The sequence below is a fragment of the Bos indicus x Bos taurus genome, chromosome 2 (genome assembly GCF_003369695.1).
Source record: "Bos indicus x Bos taurus breed Angus x Brahman F1 hybrid chromosome 2, Bos_hybrid_MaternalHap_v2.0, whole genome shotgun sequence".
Classification (NCBI taxonomy): Eukaryota; Metazoa; Chordata; class Mammalia; order Artiodactyla; family Bovidae; genus Bos; species Bos indicus x Bos taurus.
Window position 1 is genome coordinate 27,524,614 of NC_040077.1, and position 22,651 is coordinate 27,547,264.

At 41.8% G+C, this 22,651-nt stretch overlaps 1 protein-coding gene across 3 annotated transcripts in view; it reads right to left on the reverse strand.

The window, feature by feature from the left end:
* CERS6 (ceramide synthase 6) overlaps positions 1–21,035 on the reverse strand; it is a 359,345-nt gene extending 338,310 nt beyond the window's left edge. For 2 of the 3 annotated variants that reach the window (XM_027558509.1, XM_027558491.1), the window contains exon 1: positions 20,684–21,035. In XM_027558509.1, the coding sequence (XP_027414310.1) occupies positions 20,684–20,853 (170 nt within the window). In that variant the 5' untranslated portion in view covers positions 20,854–21,035. The remainder of the gene's footprint in view (positions 1–20,683) is intronic. The other variant, XM_027558499.1, reaches the window with a different exon arrangement.
* Between the last annotated feature and the right edge of the window lie 1,616 nt (positions 21,036–22,651).

The window sequence follows — 22,651 nt, forward strand, 5'->3', positions numbered from 1 at the left end:
GGTCAGGTGGTCTGGTATTCAACAAACTTACATCTCATTTATTTCAAATCCTGTCCAACCCACTGTTTTAGGCTTACTTAGCCAACAGAAATGGTCAGTTTGGACTTGCATTCTGAAAAGGTAACTGTACTCCAACTTTGCTTTGGAGTCTTGAGCTCACCATGGTAGAAGATCAAACATGACCCAAAGAAACGTAAACTCTACCACATCAGAGGCAGGAGTCTGCGATCTTGAGAAACGTTTGCCTGATGGAAATGAGTCTAAAACTTGATTTATAAGCCAATGTACTTCACACTGATTTTCTAATGCCATGAAAGGTTATGAATGAATAACTACTTAGTTAAGTAAGTAAGTGTTAGTCACTCAGTCGTGTCTGACTCTCTGTGACCCCACGGACTGTAGCCTACCAGGCTCCTCTGTCCATGAAATTCTCCAGGCAAGAATACTGTAGTGAGTAGCCATTCCCTTCTCCAGGGGATCTTCCCGACCCAGGGCTCAAACCCCGGTCTCCTGTATTACAGGCAGATTCTTTACCATCTGAGCCACCAGGAAGCCCAACTGCTTAGCTACTTCTTGTAAACTTATGGTTTTCCAGCTCAAAACCTTGGACACAACTTCCAAATAGTACATTTAATCGCCCATGAGTTTTTCACTAAAATATCACTTCAAGCCTTATTTTTGTACAACCATTAAATTTAGTCACTGAATCTAAATTTATGGTCTTCCTTTACCTTATAATTTCACCAACTCCATAACCCATATAGCTTTGAAACTATACATTCAAAAATATTTTGAAAAACACAATAAATTCCACAATGTAAAATTGATTATCCAAGAACTACTTTTAAAAAGTCACCCTATAATGTCTTTTTAGACAACAGATGCACTTGCAAGTATTTAAAAATGATGTGTCATAATATTTGAAATTTACTTTGCATGGTAAAGAAGAAAATAAAATATATACAGAGACAATAAAATGTTAATCACTGAATTCCAGTAATGACAATGCAAGTGTTCATGGCATTATTTTTTTTAGCTATTCTGTATATTTGAACATTTTCATAAAAGTCTATAAATTTTAATATATGCTATTCTAAAGGTATAAAAACATAACTTTTTCTTAAACAGAAAGGCATAATGAGACAATATGATGACCAGAGGTAGGATGGGGTGGGCAGACAGCTGTACTGAAAAATAACCTAGTTGTAAATTTTAAAATTTCCCTTGAGTTCTAGATTCTTAGTTACTTGTTCAATCTTGGTTACTTGGTGACTTGTTGAGTACAAATTTTTCTGCCCTCTGAATAACTTAATCATAAAATGACTAACTCAAATAACAGATGATTAGAAAACTTCATATGAGGAGAGATTTCCCTCATTTATGATTTCTTATACAAGGTGATAAGATTTAATATATCTAAAAATGACTTATTTCTTATAAAAGAATATAACAAAACACAATTGCTTTAGCTTGACTTAATAGGAATAGTGAGTGTTTTGTTATATTCTTTTATAACAAGTGTTGAAAGGGGTATAAATGTATGAGATAAATATTTTCTAAGCAAATGATTGTAGTAGATGTAAAAAAGTTCAATATTATAAACTTGAAGGAATTTCTTACTGCATTTTATGGATTATTATTCCAATTTCTCAGGTAAAGAAAGACTAACAAAATGTCCTTTCATGGCAGATACTACTAAATTTTATTCTTACCCAGAGCCCCAATTCTGTGAAAGAGCATGTCAAAACAGCTATTTTCTTTACAAATTAGGACAATCTGTAAAAGTTACATCAAATTTGCAGCAGGTCAGATGGTGAAGAATCTGCCTGTGATGTAGCAGACCCGGGATCAATCCCTAGGTCAGGAAGATCCCTGGAGAAGGGAATAGCAACCCACTCCAGTATTCTTGCCTGGAGAATGCCATGGACAGAGGAGCCTGGTGGGCTACACTCCATGGGATCACAAAGAGTCAGGCACCACTGAGCGCTAACACTTTCACTTTCACACTTAAGTCAGGATAGGGTGGTTTCCCATACAGTGTTGCTGCTGCTGCTGCTAAGTCACTTCAGTCGTGTCCAACTCTGTACGACCCCATAGCCAGCAGCCCACCAGGCTCCCTCATCCCTGGGATTCTCCAGGCAAGAATACTTGAGTGGGTTGCCATTTCCTTCTCCAATGCATGAAAGTGAAAAGTGAAAGTGAAGTTGCTCAGTCACGTCCGACTCTTCGCGACCCCATGGACTGCAGCCTACCAGGCTCCTCCATCCATGGGATTTTCCAGGCAAGAGTACTGGCGTGGGGTGCCATTGCCTTCTCCATACAGTGTTGGGTCAGCTGGTAAATTCATATGATTTTTCTTGAAAGACTCCACTAGCATTTATTAAAATTTAACTTTGTACATCTTCTAACCCAGCAATCTGACTTCTGTATGTTAGCTTGGAGTAATACACCTGAGTACAAAGAAGTGTGCAAAAGAATGATGTTATAGCATTGTTTCTAATAGCATTCATAAACAAATAACCCCAGACAATGGGATATTATCTTCATACTATCATAGTGAAAAGAATAAAGTTGTCCTACATTCACCAACATTGGGAAATCTTCAAGGCATAATATTAAATAAAAACAAAGTTTCAGAACAGCACTTAGAGTATATCATTCATGTTTTAAACAAAAGGTATATTTCTGTGTGTGTGTGTGTATGAGTATGCAGGTAGGCAAATGCATTGAAAAAGTTCTGGAAGAATATATATATCAACTATTCATGCTAGACACATCTAGGGAAGAATGAGGGATTGAGAAAACAGAGCAAAAATGGAAATTGCTGTATTTTTTCTGCATTGAGAGTTTCCCAGTGAGATTATAGAATATATAAAACCAGGTAATTTATTTAATGGTTTTAAAAATGGAAGAGGTTTTATCATTTTAAATGCTCAAAAGATTTCAAGTACTGGCTGTTTCGTCACATTATTAATCATTTTAGACACCAAAGCATTTAAAAATCCACAAACTAGAATTAATATATTAAAAATTAACAAATAGTTACTGCTGAGGTAATACTACACCGCGAGTTCACAGTATGTTGTGTTATTCCCATTGTAAGAACTAGGGGAAAAAATTTAGAAGTTCCATTTAAAACTGGTGTGAAATCCCCATTGTCTCTAGAATGCAAAAGTTGGAAGAATGTTTTCTCCCACAGCTATCAGAAAAGCTCTGAAAGCTTTGTCCCTCTCCTGCAGTGTGGTGGCCATGTGAACACTGAAGATTATGAAATGGTAGTCACAGCCTCTGAAGACTTTATCAGTGAAATAAATCATTTTTAAAGAAAACCGTTCTATTATTCCATGAGTCCAAAAACAATAGATTTTAACCAAGTTGATTTTAAGATACCCTCTTTATAAAAATAAGCAGAAAGCGATCTAATATTTCCTGTTTTTAGACTAAAAGACATGGGTAGGAAGCAGTAAAATCTAAGAACAAAAATTGCAAAATAATAAGAACCAGAAAGCAAATGAAAAAGTATTACCCACAGGAACATATGAAGACTTCAAACAAAAATGTTAAAGAAATTGCAGGTTACATGATTGCTTTTCAGAAAAAAAAAAAAAAAGCGAGAGAGAGAAATCAGGGTTCAGAAAGAGGTTAGAAAACTGAAAAATAAAATTGCAAAAAAAAATTGGAAAAAGCAGTAGAACAAAAGGAAAAAATTATTTAAAAAATTAAAGCAAAATTAAGATCAAGATGACAAACCGAATAAACATGAGTGAAAGGGACAGTCGGTTGGTAGGCTTGAGGGAAATTAATAAAACCATGTATAATAATAAAATATATTAAAAACACTGTACAAAAGACGGATATGAAAGTTAGGCCAAAAAAAGCTAACGTGTGTAACTGGTATTCCTGAAGAAGAAAAGAGAATATATTGACTAGAAGACACATCCAAAGATGGAACAGAAAAAAGCTTGTATTAAATAAGAAATATTTAAACTAAAACGTACATGTTTTCATGGAGAAGGAAATGGCAACCCACTCCAGTGTTCTTGCCTGGGAAATCCCATAGGCAGACGAGCCTGGTGGGCTACAGTCCATGGGGTTGCAAAAGAGTTGGACACAACTTAGCAACTAAACAACAAACAACAAATACTTGTTTTCAAGGTGAGTATAATTTTAAAAACACAAAACACAGCAAGACTGAAAGGTATTATTTTTCAAACAAGCACTGTATTTCTACATCACAAGCAAACACTCAGTGTTCAAAATACATGGCTTATGTAAACCCAAAGTCTGATTCCCTTGTCTCAACAAATCTTAGATCCTCTACATCCAAGCAACAGGACACAGAAGCATTGCAATAAACATACACATTTATCCCCTCTTTAACATCAGTCATTTGTTTTCTTTTTAAAGACACTGAATTTTGTCCCTTTATTAATCCTTATAAAATAGTCTCACTAATTAAGTAAATAAGGTGGGAAAGAAAAAGAACATTTTGACTATGGTTCTTTCTCTCATTCACTTTCTCATATCTTCTTCCCATTCCTTTCTAAGCAATTTCTTTTATTAAATTTTATAGCAAACTATTAATCAAATTTTGCACAGACACACACTTTATCCAAGCATGTGTACAAACTTACTTTTTAACATTTATTTTAATTTATTTGGTTGCACAGGGTCTTGGTTGCAGCACACAGGATCTTTAGTTGTGGCATGCAAATTCTTAGTTGCGTCATGTGGGATCTGGTTCCCTGACCAGGGATTGAACCCAGGCCTCCTAAATTGGGAGCCTGAGCCTTAGTCACCGGACCACCAGCAAAGTACCGTATGTACAAAGTTAACACAAAGAGAGGAAATATGGCTCCATGGGTGACTGCAAGTGCCAGAGCAAAGCTCATGTTTTCCTCTGTAAGAAACCAAGACTGTAAGAGGAAGAACGGGTATGCGTATTGCTGCATGGACTAGGAGCTACAGTTGCCTTTCATTTTCACACTGCATATAATTTTTCCTTAATTTATAAAATCAGTAAAAACTAATGAAGAAGATTCTACAATGTTAGTAATGTTCTATTTCTAAATCTGCATTCTGATTAATGAACACATAAGTGTGTTGTTGTGATAATTCAGTGAGCTATAGGTTTTAAGTATACTTTTGTGCATGTTTCTGTATGTATGCTATACACAGAATAAAAAGTTTACATTAGAAAAATAAAGCACTTTTCTAACAATGCCATATAAACATTTGTTAAGCAAGTGATGACTGTGCATTTCAGTGTCAGATTTACAGCAAATACTCATTAGGCTGGGCTTCCCAGGTGGCTCAGTGGTAAAGAATCTACCTGCCAATGCAGGAGACACAGAAGATGTGGGTTCGATTCCTGCGTTGGGAAGATCCCAGGAGGAGGAAATGGCAACCCACTCCAGTATTCTTGCCGGGGGAAATTCCATGGACAGAGGAGCCTAGTGGGCTACAGTCTGTGGGATCGCAGAGATCAGACACGACTGAGTGACTAAGCATGTGCCTACACACCCATTAGGGTATTAGCTGAACTGGGGTTCCACCAAGATGGAATTTTAAGCCAAAGTCAGGGTGCTACGCTTCTTTTTGTTGTACACACCTAGCGGAGAGTCCCTGTCTCCCTCCCTCTCTCTACTCTCTCTCTCTCTCCCTCTCACTCTCAGTCTTTCCACAAATCTAAACACTCCTCAGGACCAAAAAGATGTGTTTAGTTTCACCTGCAAAGATAAGTATAATCTGTGTCAAATTCCAAAACGTATCACTATACATTATTTACTTTAGCAGTTCCCATTCAGAGCCGTTTCCTAACTCTTCTAGATTGGCTTTTTAAATAGAGCCATAAGAAGTTTCTGGCAGCTAAGTGCATCCAATTTAGAAACGCTTTAGACAATTTGAAAGGACTGGATGTCCTCAGATTTGACCTGAGTAGAGAATTAGATATTGGCTGGGAAAATGGAAAGGAGAGAAAGTTCTCCTTTTAACACAACACTTTAATCTCATCTTCAACTCTGAGAAATGGGGAAACTGCTTGCCAAACAATTGTTTTATAATTCTGGAACTGAATCATGCTCAAACTCAGTCATATCCGACACTTTGCAACTGTTGGGACTGTAGCCCACCAAGATCTTCTGTCCATGGGCTATTCTAGCCAGGAATACTAGAGCAGGTTGCCATTTCCTCCTCCAGGGAATCTTCCCAACCAGGGATTGAACCCACGTCTCCTGTGTCCCCTGCATTGTAGGCAGATTCTTAATCCACTGAGCCATCGAGGAACTAATTTTATTTCTTCTGTTTCCAACCAGAAAAAAGTCTATAACCATAAATTTATTTTCAAAACCAGAAAGAATATTTATTCCATATGACTTATTTTTTAAAGACACCAAAAAATTAAAGTTAGTACAAGGGGAGGTGATTGCTCTTATTAACCATCCTTTTTAAGTGAATCTGCCTCAAACTCACTATTGTATCCTGGGAAATGTGAGTTATAACAGAGATCCTGGTAACCAAAGCTCAGGACCAAAAAATGAGGGAGTCAGCCAAGCAGGTGATTCAGGCTACCTTCAATTTGAGGCAGAGGAGCGTGTGAGCAGGAGAGAGAAGTAACCAGAGGACATGGAATTACTAAGTGAAAGGGAGCCAGCAATTAAAGAAGTGACACACCCTGGTTTTAAAATGACAACGAGCTGTCCTCTACCCAATCGTCTACAGCCTGACTCTCTGCCAACGTGTGGCAGGCTGGGAGGCTCGGGCCACAGCACAGGGACTGACTGTGGCAAGACTCCTGCTTGCTTAGAGACCCAAGACAAGAGCCTGCCTCTAAGGGAGGCAAGGTCAGAGCACTGGAGTTTCCTAACACTTCCCTCATCTGACTCTAAGATATAGTTCACTGCAGTGTTTATTTCAGGAGCCCGGCACTTTCAAGTAAACCCCAGGTACCTACCAATACCAAAAGAAAGTTTTATACTTTGTAAAACTCAATAAAACCATGAACAAAAAATGCACACACAGAAAACCACTAGATTGCCTGAGCACTCCTTAGAAATAACTGCTGGTTGACAACCACCACCTGTATATCTATTTTTGCTCTCTTCCCCAGTTCCTTTGCAAATTCTGCAAGCAGCCACTTAAGTGTGGGTGCTTCACAGGCACTAGGGTGAAAGTGGGAGGAAAGTAAAACTGGGTGCATGGTTTCAGTAACACGGAACAAATGAGCTCAGGAGCAATTAGCACACTAAGAAGGGGTCCCGGCTGTCTGCAGAGTGAGCTCTGCTCTCAGGAGCTCCAACCCACGTTTAATGAGGGCCCCTTCAATCACATCTTCTTTTTTTTAAGCCATGAAATGTGGTACCTTGACAGTGGGGCAGGCAACACATCTCAAATCACCCAGATGCTTCTTCCCACAACCAGCCTCATTCACCCGCAGGGAGAGGCAGAGTAGCCATTTTTGTTGTATCAATAGAAACACCCCTGGCCGGTGACCAGACCAACTTAGGTGTAACAGAGCAAACAGTCAGGTGGTGTGACCAACCTGATTTTCAGGTCCAGTTTTTCCTGGGCTGAGGCGTTTCCTGGAATAGCTCCAGAAAAAGTGGGCTTGGGGGCATCATCCTACAATGGCCTTGTGAGCATCCCATAGCAGCCACACTGTCCCAGGACCTAGACCTGGGTGGGTGGTGCAGGGCAAGTTACTTCATTTATTCCTATAGGCTTTGGTGTCCTGATGCAGAAAATGGGAGGTGGCAATTGCTGGCTTTCCCAGCATTTCTCAAATTGTGGTTTTCAGAACATCTGTGCCCTAAAACAGCATCTGGAAGTGGTATTCTAAGAAGCAGGGGGAGGGGTGGTAGGAAGAGTGTGCTCAGGTGAGGGGGGTAATTTTTCACTCCATCAATTCTATGTTTAGGATTGGCTTTACGTGGTGCCAAGAAAAAGCAGACCAACTTTTAGTCAATTTTATTGTTTTCTTTTAAACCTGTTGGTAGGTAATACAGCCCCTTACTGCTGCCACCCAGGGTGGACCTCTCCCACCCCAAACACCCCTCCCCCGACTTTGGTGCCACACTGGTGTGTAACACATGATTGACTCAACTACTTTTTAATGAATGAGTTTTCCATTTTTTTTCCTAGTCAATGACACTGTTAAACAATTACTGAATTAAAATTGAGGCAGTTTTTGATAATTTGTCATTCTAGAGCACTGTAGTTTCCTCTTTGCCTTACTTCCTCATTCAAAAGACAGGGGAGGAGAGGGTGAGATGTATGGAGACAGTAACATGGAAACTTACATTACCATATGTAAAATAGATAGCCAACGGGAATTTGTTGTATGGCTCAGGAAACTCAAACAGGGGCTCTGTATCAACCTAAAGGGGTGGGATGGGAAGGGAGATGGGGAGGGAGGTTCAAAAGGGAGGGGATACATGTATACCTATGGCTGACTCATGTTGAGGTTTGACAGAAAACAACAAAATTCTGTAAAACAATTATCCTTTGATTAAAAAATTAATTACTTAAAAAAAAAGACGGCCCACCACCAATGTTACATTGCTCATCTTAAGATGCCCTCTATCAGTGCCTTAAAGAATTTAACAGGCTTGTTAAACTATTTACAGAGTAAATCGTGCATTTAAGAATGAAAGGTTTATGCTATGCAGAGCTGGGGAAGTGCCTGTAGTAGAAACGAGGCTCAAATCCCTCCTGAACTAATTTGGTAGGCCTAGGTTTGCCACCTTCATACCAAAGGAAGTTCAAATTTGGGGGTGTAGATTTGTTTCTCTTAAGGAAAAAATACGTATATTTAGTATGTTAGCTAACTTTGAACGTGTGCATCTTCACAAGCATGATCCCAAAGACCCGAGAATGAATTTCTGCCTTCTTAAAGATAAAATTAGGATAATCCACGAGAGTTACAATTCTGAAAGAAATCAATAAAGGTCATTCCCCAGGCTTTCCTTTCTCTAGAAGGCTCTTATTAGGAAAAAAAGAAAAAGTATTTCTGAGCTGTATGAATAGTAACATATCTCAGCAAAGTGCATGACAAACAAGTGTGAGGTGCATAAGACCCAGCTCTTCACTAAGAGGCTGGGATTATCTTCAAGCCAACTACACCTGGAAGAATCAGAATGCTCCTTGGAGGCGAAAAAGAGAGAGAGAAACAGGAGGACTAGGAAAAGTAAGTCAAAGGACTACACCAGCAACCCCAGCCTGTGAAAGCAAGAATGCAGTCTGACATCCTCATTCATGACATAAAGATAATGCCAGTAAAGAGTTTCAGACACCTCACAGTAAAGTCTCATTTCTGGAAACCAGGGTTCCAGCAAATAGAAAGCAACTGTGTGTTTGTGTGTGTGAGAGTGTACATGTGTGTGTACGTGTGTGCATGCACCTTCAATAAACCCAAAGAACAAATACTTCCCACCTCCATGAACTAGGTACTGCCCTAAACACAATGCATGCATGCTTTATCTTATTTAATCTTCACAACCCTAAGAGTTTCAAATGGAAACTGAGTATAAAGAGATTAAGCTATTTGCTCCTAGATCTGTGGCAGCAACATAGGTGGCATGGCCAGAATTCAGCCTAGGTCTTAAATCAATATAAATGGTGAATTTGATGTTTGCCATTGCCGTTGGTTGAATACCTAGCCAGTTTCCCCTGGAGACCACATGCAATAAAAAAATGACCATGGGGCCAGATGGGGCAGTTGGAGATAGACTGGGATATTTGCATAAGGCATCCGTCCACTGAAAGGCAGTGTCCAGAGAAAACTCCATCCAGTGGAAGTCCAGCTTCCTGGGCTTTCTCTCAAGGCAGAGCCCTCTGAGAACACTTTAAGCTGTAAGTCGTACGCAGCTGCGCATCACCCACCTCAAATCCCACCGTTAGAAATAGTCTTCTGCCACCCAGTACAAGCAAGTCCCTGACCTACAATCCACTATTAACCTTAGAAAATAAAAGGTTAAGATGCATTCTCCTCCCTAAATAGGCATTGTGTTGAAGAGACTGAAGCTTCGATGCCTGTTTAAAACGCTAAATATTTACTCTTCAACAGAACCAGTAAATCCTTCAGTTCCAGGATCACATACATAAACAGGTTCCACTGCCTCTGTAAGCCACACCATCTCCCCACAGGTACATCCAACACATGAAATCACATTACAGAACATTATTTCTTCTCATAGTAAATACTGTAGTGTACTATGTTATCAATTATTTTTTACACAATGTATATTTTTAAGAACCAGCTGAGTCCTCCTTAACTACATTTTCACAGACAGTCTTCCAATATCACAAAGTAGGCACATTCCCCAATTTACAAGCGAGAAGACCAAATTTCAGGGCATTCTGTCCACTACTGAATAACTGAGAAGAGGCAGTGTTTGAATTTAAACCCAAGTTCCACATTCTTTCTGATATCCTATCCATTTTCCTGTTAATCCTCGTGAGGAATATACATTTCTAATTAAGTCCTATAAGTGTATACAACAGTAACAGAATTTAAATGCAGTATCACTCTGGAGTATACCCATGCACTCAAAGATATCCATACTCCCACTGACGGACAAAGCCCTTATATTCTCTTAATCTCCAGCATGCCTAAGTGACTGGTTCTCAATTTTCCTTCAGTTAAGCTATTGTGTCCAAAACTGCCACTTTGGTTAAAGCACCAAGTCACTTTATTTTGCTTTGAAATGGTGATCTATTAAGACAAAAATCTACAGAGCCACTCAGACTAGCTGGCAGCTTCTACTCTGACACTTGCCAAACCGTGTCCCTAGACAAGATTCTAGATGGTTCTGTTTCTCTCCCCTATTCTTAACTCTATGTTGCTCCTCTGCTGTCTAAACTAAACCGGCCTGCCTTTTAAAAGGATTTGTAGCAATGAGGGGAACTTGCCCAGTGGCTCACTTGGTAAAGAACCCATCTGCCAACACAAAAGATGTGGGTTCAATCCCTGGGTCGCAAAGATCCCCGGAGAAAGAAACGGCAAGCCCCTCCAGTACTCTTGCCTGGGAAATCCCATGGACAGAGGAGCCTGGTAGGCTACAGTCCATGCGGTCACAAAACAGTCAGACTTAGCGACTAAACAACAGCAGCAATGAGCAGCAGAAGGAAGGAAAGCGGAGAGGGGGAGAGAGAGACAGAGAAAAGTAGAAAGAGAGGGAAAGGATAGAAGGAAGGAAGCTCGGAATGGAGAGAGGAAGGAAGAAAGGCGAAAAAATGGAACGGAAGGGAAGGAAAGGAAAGAGAAAAAATAAAAGGCAAAAATAAATGAAGAAAGGAAAGAATAGGGGAAAAAAAGGAAGAGAGGAAGGAAAGAATCACAATCACAGCTTCAGGACAGCAACAACAGCTTTGAAACCAGAAAACCTCAACCATAAGATGTGACATTTATACAGACATCGGCAAGTCACAAATGTGATTCCTAGTTCGCTATGGACTGCATCTTCCCTGCAATGGAAAACCATTTGGGTATCTCCAACCCCACACCTGCCAAAAACAACCCGCACAATCCAATTTTGAGGTAACAAAAGCAAAAGCAGGAATAGGAAGCAGGAGTGGTCTACAAGAAGTTCATTTTGAAGGCTAGCAGTGAGGAAGAGAAAGTTCTCTTGAAAAACAACAAAACCTGCCCCAAATACTCTCATAAATGAATGATGGAAAGCAGTATTTTGTACAATGATCGAACATTAATATAAACTTTGAAAACTACTTTTCAGTAATATGTACCTGCCGCTGCTCGCAATCAACTGTTTGCAACAATCCTTGCCTGCAACCTGCCCTGTAGTAGATAGCATTTAAGCAAAACCATGTTCAAATTTACAAGTGTCTAAAAACATTTGCTTACAAAAAGGGTGTGAAGTTAAATCGGAAACTAGGGAGAAAGGTCAGATCTGCTCTTCTCCCACTGCAAAAGCTTCCTACCAGAGGAAGTATCTCTGGCCTCGGCCACCTGCCTTACTAGCAATTCATCCTATCACACTGGTTTGCTTTCAACGGAGCATGAAGTGAGAGAGCGTAAAGTAGAAGGCCTCTACTTTAGTGCTAGGGATCCTCTGAAAATGTACAGTGTGCTTTTCCCAAAGACATTTTGCTCTCCTTTTCTGGACATGCCAACAAATGGACTGAAGCAAGGTGTTTGGCTGGAGGGCCTTCCAAAAAGGTCCAGGATACTTGAGTGCTCTCTGGCCGTCAACCTTCCTTCCATCACCCCTTATGGAAGTGATGTTTATTCCTAAATAGAAAACTGTCGAGTCTAGAAAATGAAACCAGGTATTTCTAGTAAATGACTTTTCCTTTTAGTCAGTGAACTATCTTTATATTAGCATTTTGCCACCATCATCACCATCATCTATCTATAGAAATCTTACTTCAAAACTGAAACTCTGTACCCATGAAACAATAACTCCCCTCCAGCCCCTGGCAATCACCATTCTGCCTTCTGTGATTATGCATCTGACTCTTCAGGTACCTCATATAAGTGCAATCTTATAGTGTCTGTCTTTCTGTGACTAACCTATTTCACTTAGTATAATGTCTTCCAGTTCATCCATGTCGTAATGTGTTAAAATAGACCACATTTTGTTTATCCATTCACCTGTCAGACACCTGAGTTGCTCCTAGCTTTTAGCTATTGTGAATAATATTGCTATGCTCACAGGTTTGCAAACATTTGAGACTCACATTTCAATTCTTTCAGGCATATACCAGAAGTGGAACTGCTGGATCGCATACTAATTCTATTTTTAATTTTCTGAGGAACCTCCATATTGCTTTCCACAGTGGCTGTACCATTTCACACTCTCACCAAGAAGACACAGGGTTCAATTACTCCACATGATGACCAACACGTTTTTTCTTTCCTGTTTTGTTTTTTAATAGTAGCCATCCTAATGGGTGTAGGATGATATCTCATTGTGGTATTGATTTGCATTTTCCTGATGACTCAGCTAATAATTTGCTTTTATCCAAAATTCAGAGAAAAAATATAAAGGTGTTTAGGCTCAATCTCTGAGTTTTCCTTTATAAAAACCCATTCATTCTTAACCCCTGAAACTTCTTCCAACCCCTTTCTCTCTGTCTCATCCTCTATACTAAACTCAGGATATTATCTACTTCATTCTTTTGCATGCATTCCTTCCAATATCTAGAATTTGAGAAACTTCCTTCCTTATGATGATGACTTAGGTTGTAGGAGAGAGTCAGTAAGCAGAAAGAAATGAGTATAAACACATGACTGGAGAAACAGATCAATACAAGACCATTCTGATTTTTAAAAAATCCGAAGGCCACCATTTCCCAAAACGTTAGGATGTTTATCCCAATAGAAAAACACACATGAATTCACAGAAAGTGAAATACAAGTGAGCCTTCCTCAGTGATCAATGCAAAGAAATACAGGAAAACAATAGAATGGGAAAGACTAGAGATCTCTTCAAGAAAATTAGAGATACCAAGAGACATTTCATGCAAAGATGGACTCAATAAAGGACAGAAATGGTATGAACCTAACAGAAGAAGAAGATATTAAGAAGAGGGGGCAAGAATACACAGAAGAACTATACAAAAAAGACCTCTCACTCACCTAGAGCCAGACATCCTGGAATGTGAAGTCAAGTGGACCTTAGAAAGCATCACTATGGACAAACAAAGCTAGTGGAGGTGATGGAATTCCAGTTGAGCTATTTCAAATCCTATAAGATGATGTTGTGAAAGTGCTGCATTCAATATGCCAGCAAATTTGGAAAACTCAGCAGTGGCCACAGGACTGGAAAAGGTCAGTTTCCAACTTAAACCCAAAGAAAGGCAATGCCAAACAATGTTCACACTACTGCACAATTGCACTCATCTCACACACTAGCAAAGTAATGCTCAAAACTCTCCAAGCCAGGCTTCAACAGTATGTGAACTGAGAACTTCCAGATGTTCAAGCTGGATTTAGAAAAGGCAGAGGAGCCAGAAATCAAATTGCCAACATCCGTTGGATCACTGAAAAAGCAAGAGAGTTCCAGAAAAACATCTACTTCTGCTTTATTGACTATGCCAAAGCCTTTGATTGTATGGATCACAACAAACTGTGGAAAATTATGAAAGAGATGGGAGTATCAGACCATCGACCACCTTATCTGCCTCCTAAGAAATCCGTATGCAGGTCAAGAAGCAACAGTTAGAACTGGACGTGAAACAACAGACTGGTTCCAAATCAGGAAAGGAGTATGTCAAGGCTGTATTTTGTCACCCTGTTTATTTAACTTATATGCAGAGCACACATGCGAAATGTTGGGCTGGATGAAGCACAAGCTGGAATCAAGATTGCCGGGAGAAATATGAATAACTTCAGATATGCAGATGACACCACCCTTATGGCAGAAAGCGAAGAACTAAAGAGCCTTTTGATGAAAGTGAAAAAGGAGAGTGAAAATGTTGGCTTGAAACAACATTCAGAAAACTAAGATCATTGCATCCCATCACTTCATGGCAAATAGACGGGGAAACAATGGAAAAAGTGGCTGACTTTATTTTTGGGGGCTCCAAAATCACTGCAGATGATGACTGGGAGGAAAGTTATGACCAACCTAGACAGCATATTAAAAAGCAAAGACATTACTTTGCCAAGAAAGGTCCGTCTAGTCAAAGCTATGGTTTTTCCAGTAGTCATGTATGGATGTGAGAGTTGGACTGTAAAGAAAGCTGAGTGTTGAAGAATTGATGTGTGGTGTTGGAGAAGACTCTTGAGAGTCTCTTGGACTGCAAGGAGATCCAAACAGTCCACCCTAAAGGAGATCAATCCTGGGTGTTCATTGGAAGGATTGATGCTGAAGCTGCAACTCCAATATTTTGGCCACCTCGTGTGAAGAACTGACTCATTGGAAAAGACACTGATGCTGGGAAAGATTGAAGGTGGGAGAAGAAGGGGATAACAGAGGATGAGATGGTTGGATGGCATCACCAACTCCTTGGACATGAGTTTGAATAAGCCCCTGGAGTTGGTGATGGACAGGGAAGCCTGGCGTGCTACAGTCCATGGGGTTGCAAAGAATAGGACACAACTGAACGATTGAACTGAACTGAACAAATATTTGGGGAAAGTTCATCATGAGTAACATAAAACACACTCATATACAAGAATAACATCTCTTCAATTTTCAAAGAAAAAAATTTTCTTCAAATAATAATAATATGCATGCTGATAAGAAAATACAAATGAATATAATCTTTCCTGACACCAATTTGGTGATTTGTATCTATCAAGAACACTAAAACATTTATCTTTAGTCTTAGAAGTACCACTTCTAGGAAACATTCTTTAGGAAGTTATCAGTAATTGAAAGATTTATACACATCAACTGGAAACAGCCTAAATATCCAACAATAATATAGAAAGTGAAAGTGAAGTCACTCAGTCGTGTCCGACTCTTTGGGACGCCATGGACTGCAGCCTACTAGGCTCCTCCATCCATGGGATTCTCCAGGCAAGAATACTGGAGTGGGTTGCCATAATATAGGGACTGGTTAAATGAATTATAGTATATTCACAGCATAGAATAATGTAGTCATTGAAAATACTTTTGAATAAGTTTAATGACATGGCAAATATTGAGACTATATCATTAAATGGCAAAAGAAATTTCTCTCTCCTCGTTCTAGAGACTGGAAGTCTAAGATCAGAGTGCCAGCAGACCTGGTGTCTGGTGAAGTCATCCTTCCTGCTTCACAGACAGCCATCTTTTCACTGTGTCCTCATGAAGGGGGCTTCCCTGGTGGCTCAGATAGTAAAGAGTCCACCTGCAATGCGGGAGACCCGGGTTCAATCCCTGGGCTGGGAAGATCCCCTGGAGAAGGAAATGGCAACCCACTCCAGTACTCTTGCCTGGAAAATTCCACAGACTGAGGAGTCTGGTGGGCTACAGTCCATGGGGTCACAAGGAGTTGGACGTGACTGAGTGAATTCACTTTCACTTTCATGATGGAAGGGGTGGGGGAGCTCTCTGGAGCCTGTTTTTTTATGAAGGCACTAATCCCATACACACATGAAGATTCCACCCTCATGACCTAGTCACCTCCCAAAGTTGCCACCTCCTACCATCATCACCTTGACACTTGCAACTTATGACTAAAGATGGCCACCTATGGATTTTGAGGGTACGTAGAACTTCATTCCATTGCACACTCCACGCTTCTAAAATAAATCTGAAGATATCAGTGTTTTCATTATTAAGGTACATTATGGGAATATCCTTCAGTTATGAAACTCACCTGGCATCCCACTTTTTCCTTACATTCACTCATACCTACCCTTTCCCCTCTAACCATCAAGAATACAGCCCCATTCATTTTTCTCTCTCTCCTCTCCTCTCTTCTCCTCTGTGATCTCACCCAAGGCTATTGACAAGACCAAGATATTAAGCAAACCCATAAGAAAAACTAACCCACTGGCCAGACATTCCCTCTGATACAGCTGAGACCTGTTGTTCTTTGAGGGTTTGGGGGCAATAGGTCATTATTTGACACCTCTGATGTCAGCCTCTGAAGAATGACAGTTCTCATGTAGCTTAGCACTTGGAAAACCAACCTGACATGAGTGAGTTGCTCATTTCTTACCCAGCCATCACAAGAGGTATCAGGCCTACTCTTTGTTGTTCAGCTGCTAAGTCATGTCTGACTCTGCAACACCATGGACTACAGCACACCAGGCTTCCCTGTCCTTCACTATCTCCCAGAGTTTGCTCAAACTCACGTCCACTGAGTCAGTGATACGATCCAGCCATCTCATCCTTTGGCTCTGGGATCTAGCTAAAAAAGTTCTAAGGAAAGAGAGCAATTGCTTTCTCTGGAGAATATTCTTTGTTGGTTATTCTGAAATAGTATAGCTTTTTGGAGCACAAGTGATAACAGCCCAAATGATTCCTTTAACTCAACCCATAATTTAAAAATATAAGAAACAAAACCATTAGCTAGGATATTTGTATGTATGAAAAAAACTCTTTATTCTTAGATGACTTATTACTACCTGCAAAAAAATAATGTTTAGCCTGCCTTAAAGTTTCAAGATATAACAATTAGTAAACTTCAAATATTATAGCATTCCTATAGGATGAATCAGATAACTGAGAAAGTGCAAGCAACCTTGGATTACAAAGGCCATCAACTTCACTGCACAAAAGAAAAAATAAGGGACACAGAAATTAGGTGGCCACCCCAGTGTGAGGTAAGTTTGACTAGAATGCAAATATTCTGATTCTCAATAAGTACTTTCTGTGTCTCTCTAAACCCACAAGGAAGAAAATGCATTAGCATTACCTTTTATAACACAAAAATGTCTTTATTTCTGAACAGAAATTCAGCAAAATTTTAATCCTACATTTATGAATACCATAGCAGCACATATTTTTTAAAAGAGTTTAGAAGAAGCATTTATTATAATTCCAGAGAATGGCTTATTGAGCCTAAACAAGTATTAAATCAAGAAAATTCATCAAATAAATGATGCTATGTTATTAAATAATATTTTGTTCCTTGTCAACAAGCCAACAACATGACCATATACACTACAATTTTCATTCTACAAGAAACTTCTAGGTTTTCTCAGTAAACAACAGATATTTTACTCAGTTAAGCAGGTAATATCTAAGGCCATGCTAGAAACCACCAAGCTTTGGGCCATTCACAGACTCAGGCAGAAGTCACTGAATTTAGACTGCTCCATTTTTGACCAACCATGCCAGGTATTCACACTGTTATCCATATGGTGCTATAACATGGCATTGTTCTGGCCACTCGTGCCTTCACTGCCAACAACCCACCAGCGGGGGTGAAATTAAAAAGATAGGACTGCTCAGTTGGGCAAAGGCCAATTCAATTCATTCTTTAGTGTTTCTCTTTATAGAGAGAAATGAGTAAGACTGAGGAGAATGAATCCAAATTCACAATTTTAGTCTCAACAAGAGTACTGAAGGCTCCCATTTAATAGAAATTAAGGTCTTGGATAATCAGTTATTTCATAGGTATGTTCTCAGCTTTGAAATAAATGATAACGGCCTAAAAGGAACAGAATCCTAGGGGAATTATTTCCTATTACAAATCATTTTATAAAAAGATTTCCAACCAGCTTCTTTAAATCGTGTTATATATTACAGAAAACTGCAAAAGAAAAAGAAACCTGCCCAGTGTGTTGTAAGGGTACCAAAAGTGAGCTGTGTCAATGCCAACAGTATTGGCTAGTTCAGTTATACTGATTCAGGTCTGTGATGGGTGCTGAAAAGCAGGCCACAGGTTGGATGCCAAAATGTGTCCCTTAGGTTTGAGAAGACGAGAAACATGCAGTACTTGAAATTCTGGATAGAATTATACCCTTGGATTATCAGAAAAGTGAGAGTGTCCCAAATGGTTAAAGACAGAGTTGTCACTACTATAGGAAAAAGCAAAGTAGACACCATTCCAAAAGTCAGTAGCATCTTGTGGTATATGGGCCATCCTGGATTACTATATTGAGTATTAATCACAAACTTTCACTTTTCCTATAGGCTACTAAATCACTTTTATTTGGATCAAGGGCCTGCAAGAAACTCACCAAGTCTCTACATATCAATATGAGGACATCTGCTGTGACTAACAGTTGAAGGCAGCTGACCCCCTTGTGTAAACTGTAAGTCATAGGATTGTGCAAAGGAAGAAAAAGATGTTCAGGAAGAGGAAAAATGAAATTCCAGTTTCAACTATGAAAGTAACTTTTATTTAAAAAAAAAAAAGGCAGAAAAAGGCGAAGTACAAAGCTATCTCCATTCTCTATCAAATGTATTTCTTCCAACCAAAGGAACAGCCTGGAATCAGCTTTCTGCACACAGGTCAATAGCTGACATGCTTGTTTTTCAAAACATAACGCTATACATCTCTTTAAATGCATTAGCCAGCTAAAAGTGAGTGTGGCCAGGATTTATCAGCCAGGATTGATCAGACGTCATTCAGCAACTGTATGGAGTCCCTACTATGTGAGGTCACAGAGCAACTGGCTGCTCCCCACAGGCTCTTTTTGGAGAGACTGCAAGTTCAGATATGAGTTCCCATTTTCTATCAGTAAACATCTGCTCTACAAGCAACTCTAACCCTGCAAACACACCCACTTTCTCACTGTAAGTCTCAGCGCAGGATGGGATCAAAGAGGGCATCTGTGCTAGAGTCCCATCATTTGAAACAGCTCTTTAAGTCTGTTCCTTTGTGCATGTTAATCTCTGCAGGTGAAATAGCTGATTTAGTTCTCAAGCAACAATAATGCCCATTGAAAAATACACCTTCCTTAAACAAAAGATACTTATTGTTCCCATGAAGTACTGTCTGTTGCCATTTCCAGCAACAAATGACACAAAAGACAAATTCTGCCATTTGTGCCACTCAAGAGTGGCTTAGGACAAAGAGAAATACCAAAAACAAAACAAACAAACAAAAAAAACAGAGCAAAAGCTTAAGAAACAAGACCAAGATGAGTTGGGGACAGGAGAGGAGAAAGGAAGTCTAAGGGAGAAGTGGAGTCTATACTCAGTGATCTGAGTTCAGCATGTACTGATGAATGGAGGGCGGGGGAAGGGAGAGAAAGGGTAGGTAAGGTTTTCGGTTGAGAAAACGAAGCGTGTTCTGCTGTCCCGGTTTTGTTTCAATAGCACCCCGGAGAATGCATGGCAGGCAAAATCTAATCTGATATCTAAGATTAATTCAATAAGTAACACAAGTTTGTTTATGACACAAAGGTTACCCAACCAAAATCCGGTTATTATACAAACAATAATATGGCAATTCTTTAAATTGCCAACCAAATCCGGTTATTATACCAACAATAATATGGCAATTCTTTAAAACTATTTGTGTTCTGGTATCAAAGTTTATGGTTACTCATAGGAAACATCTATCAATTTAATAATACCCTTTTGCAGGCTGTGCACCCGTCCCGTCCTCTTTTAAAGAAATGGCTAATGGCCCGGAGTCCTGGAAACCTACAAACTATTGCCACCTATTTCCCAGCACTGTGGTCTGATACTCAGTGTCACTGATGGAAACCAAACAGCTACCAGAAGCCAGAGTCCCTGGAGAAATTTCCGAAGCCCAGTCCGGGCAATCCGTGGGCCAGGGTGAAAGGATTTGGAAGTGTGCACGGTTCCTCCGTCCTCCCGGCCGCGCGTCCGTAACGTTTCTGGCTGTCAGGTGAGTGGCAACAAGGCTCGGCGTGGAAGCCTCTCCCGGCAGCGCGCCGTGATCACCCGGCAAAGAGGGACAATCCCGGCGGAGTGCAGCGTGTCCCGCGGCCAGCCGTTGCTCACCTTTGTTCGCCCGCCCTCTCCGCGAGGAGGAGAGCGCGGGTCCGGGGTGCGGGGGGCTACCCCAATGCTCCCCAGGCCCTCTCCGGCGCCCCGGAGGAAATTCGGAGGCCAGCCAGACCCTCTCCGGCTCCCAGAACCTCAACAGTGCTAAGGGGTCAGCAACCCCTTCCAGAACACAAAGGTTGGGAGGCGTGAGCGCTAGCGCTGGGGGCGCGGGTGCGTGCGCCACAGAGCACGCGAGTGTGCGTGTGCGCGCAAGGATGTGCGGGTGTGTGTGTGTTTGTGTGTGTGTGTGTGTGTGTGTGTGTGTGCGCGCGCGCGAGGGTGTGCGTTGGGGGGAGGAGCGCTCCAGCTCTCCTTACCTCTCGAAGATGAGCCGTACCATTAACATGCAGAAGGCCAAGGGGAAGGCGAGATAGAGGTCCTCAGCCTGCGGGAAGGTGGCTTCCTCCGTGTTCTTCAGGTCCGCCCAGGTGACATTGTGCGGGAGCCAAAACCTCTCGTTCCAAAACCAGGCTAAGATTCCTGCCATCTTGCTTTGTCCACTCTCGTCCTGGGCTCCCGCGGCCCGCCGAGCTCTCCACCGCGCAGGGCGCCAGGGGATGCGCGCGCTGCTGGTCCGAGCCTGTGCCGCCGCCGCCGCTGCTGCCGCGTCCTCCGCGGCCGCTGCTCTCGAAGGCTCGCGGCGAGCCCCGGTTCTCTCCTCCCTCTGGCCGCGTTGGGGAAAGGAGCCGCCTCGCCTGTCACATGGCAGCCCGGGCCGCTGGCCCTGATTGGCTAGTCCTCGCGTCAAGCAGCGAGGCACACGCGGCCGGCTAGCCCACGCCCGGAGGGCAGGGCGCAGCCGCTGCGCCCTGGGCGCAGGGGCACCGCTCCTGGGAGAGCCGACTGGCCCTGCGGTCACCGAGCTCTGGAGCGGCGCTTAGGGTAGCGACCTGGGTCCGGTTTCCCGAATCCGCTCCGGTCCCCCAGGCTTGCTCGCACATGCTCACAGCACCGGCTCCGGCCCGACTGGAGTTTCAGGGATCTCAGTCGGCTTCCAGTGCGCCTACAGGCGATGGGTGGGGGGCAGGTAGTGGTCGGGGTAGATATTCGGAACCACCCTTGCGCCAAGAGAGAACAGCAAAAGGAGAAGTAGGGGGCACAGAGCGCAAAGGAGGAAGAAGTAGAGAGGAAAGTCACCCACTCCAGCGCTTTGAGTAAGGGGTGGGGGGTGCGGGGTGGTGGGGGTGGTGGTGGAATCAGGAACTAGGGCAGAATGGTTTGCAAAGAGTCGTCTGCCTCTACCTCACGCCCGTCTTTCCCCATACCAGACCTTCAGCTTGGTTTTACTCCCGCTCGTCACCACAACCAGCTCCCCCAGGGAACAAGGCCCTCTGTTTCAATTTATGACGTTGTAGGAGAAATTAGGCACTTAATTGCTGTTTGATGATGATGAGATGATGTTGATGATAACAACCGCAGCATTCTGCAAAACCAGCCCACAAAGTGAATCTCTCAGAAAATGGCGCCAGACCGCATTTTTACTTGGTACATCAGTAGAGAATCTCCACTCTGCTACTCCTTGATTCTGCCTTTTGAATCGGAAACCTTTAAGGTGTTAGGACCCGTGAGACCTGACCCCAAGCACCTTAACTTCCACGATACATTTCCTCATTGCTACGGGAGCCATGTGTGGATCATCAGTTCAAGTGGTACATATTCCCTGGAATATTTTTGTGGAATTTTCTCACAAATATTCATTTCCTACTCGGTTCTGCTAGTAAGTTCTACTGGTTCTTTCCAAGAGGCAAATAAACAGACTTTCTTAATACACATTTCTTTACCCTCCCTCCCCCTCCAGCTGTCACCCTTTTACTCCTTCCTTTTAAAGCACATCTCTAAAGGCCTGTGGGAGAAGGCAATGGCACCCCACTCCAGTACTCTTGCCTGGAAAATCCCATGGGCGAAGGAGCCTGGTAGGCTGCAGTCCATGGAGTCGCTAGGAGTCCGGCACGACTGAGCGACTTCACTTTCACTTTTCACTTCATGCATTGGAGAAGGAAATGGCAACCCACTCCAGTGTTCTTGCCTGGAGAATCCTAGGGATGAGGGAGCCTGGTGGGCTGCTGGCTATGGGGTCGTACAGAGTTGGACACGACTGAAGTGACTTAGCAGCAGCAGCAGCAAAGGCCTGTATCTGTTGCTTCCACTCTCTCCCCTCCATTCTCTTTTGGACTTCCACTGGAGCAGTTGCACCTCTCTGCTGCACTGAACTGCTCAAGGTCACCAGTGGTCTCCATGCTGCTAAACCCAAAGGTCATTTCTCAACACCTGTATGGGTAACCTTT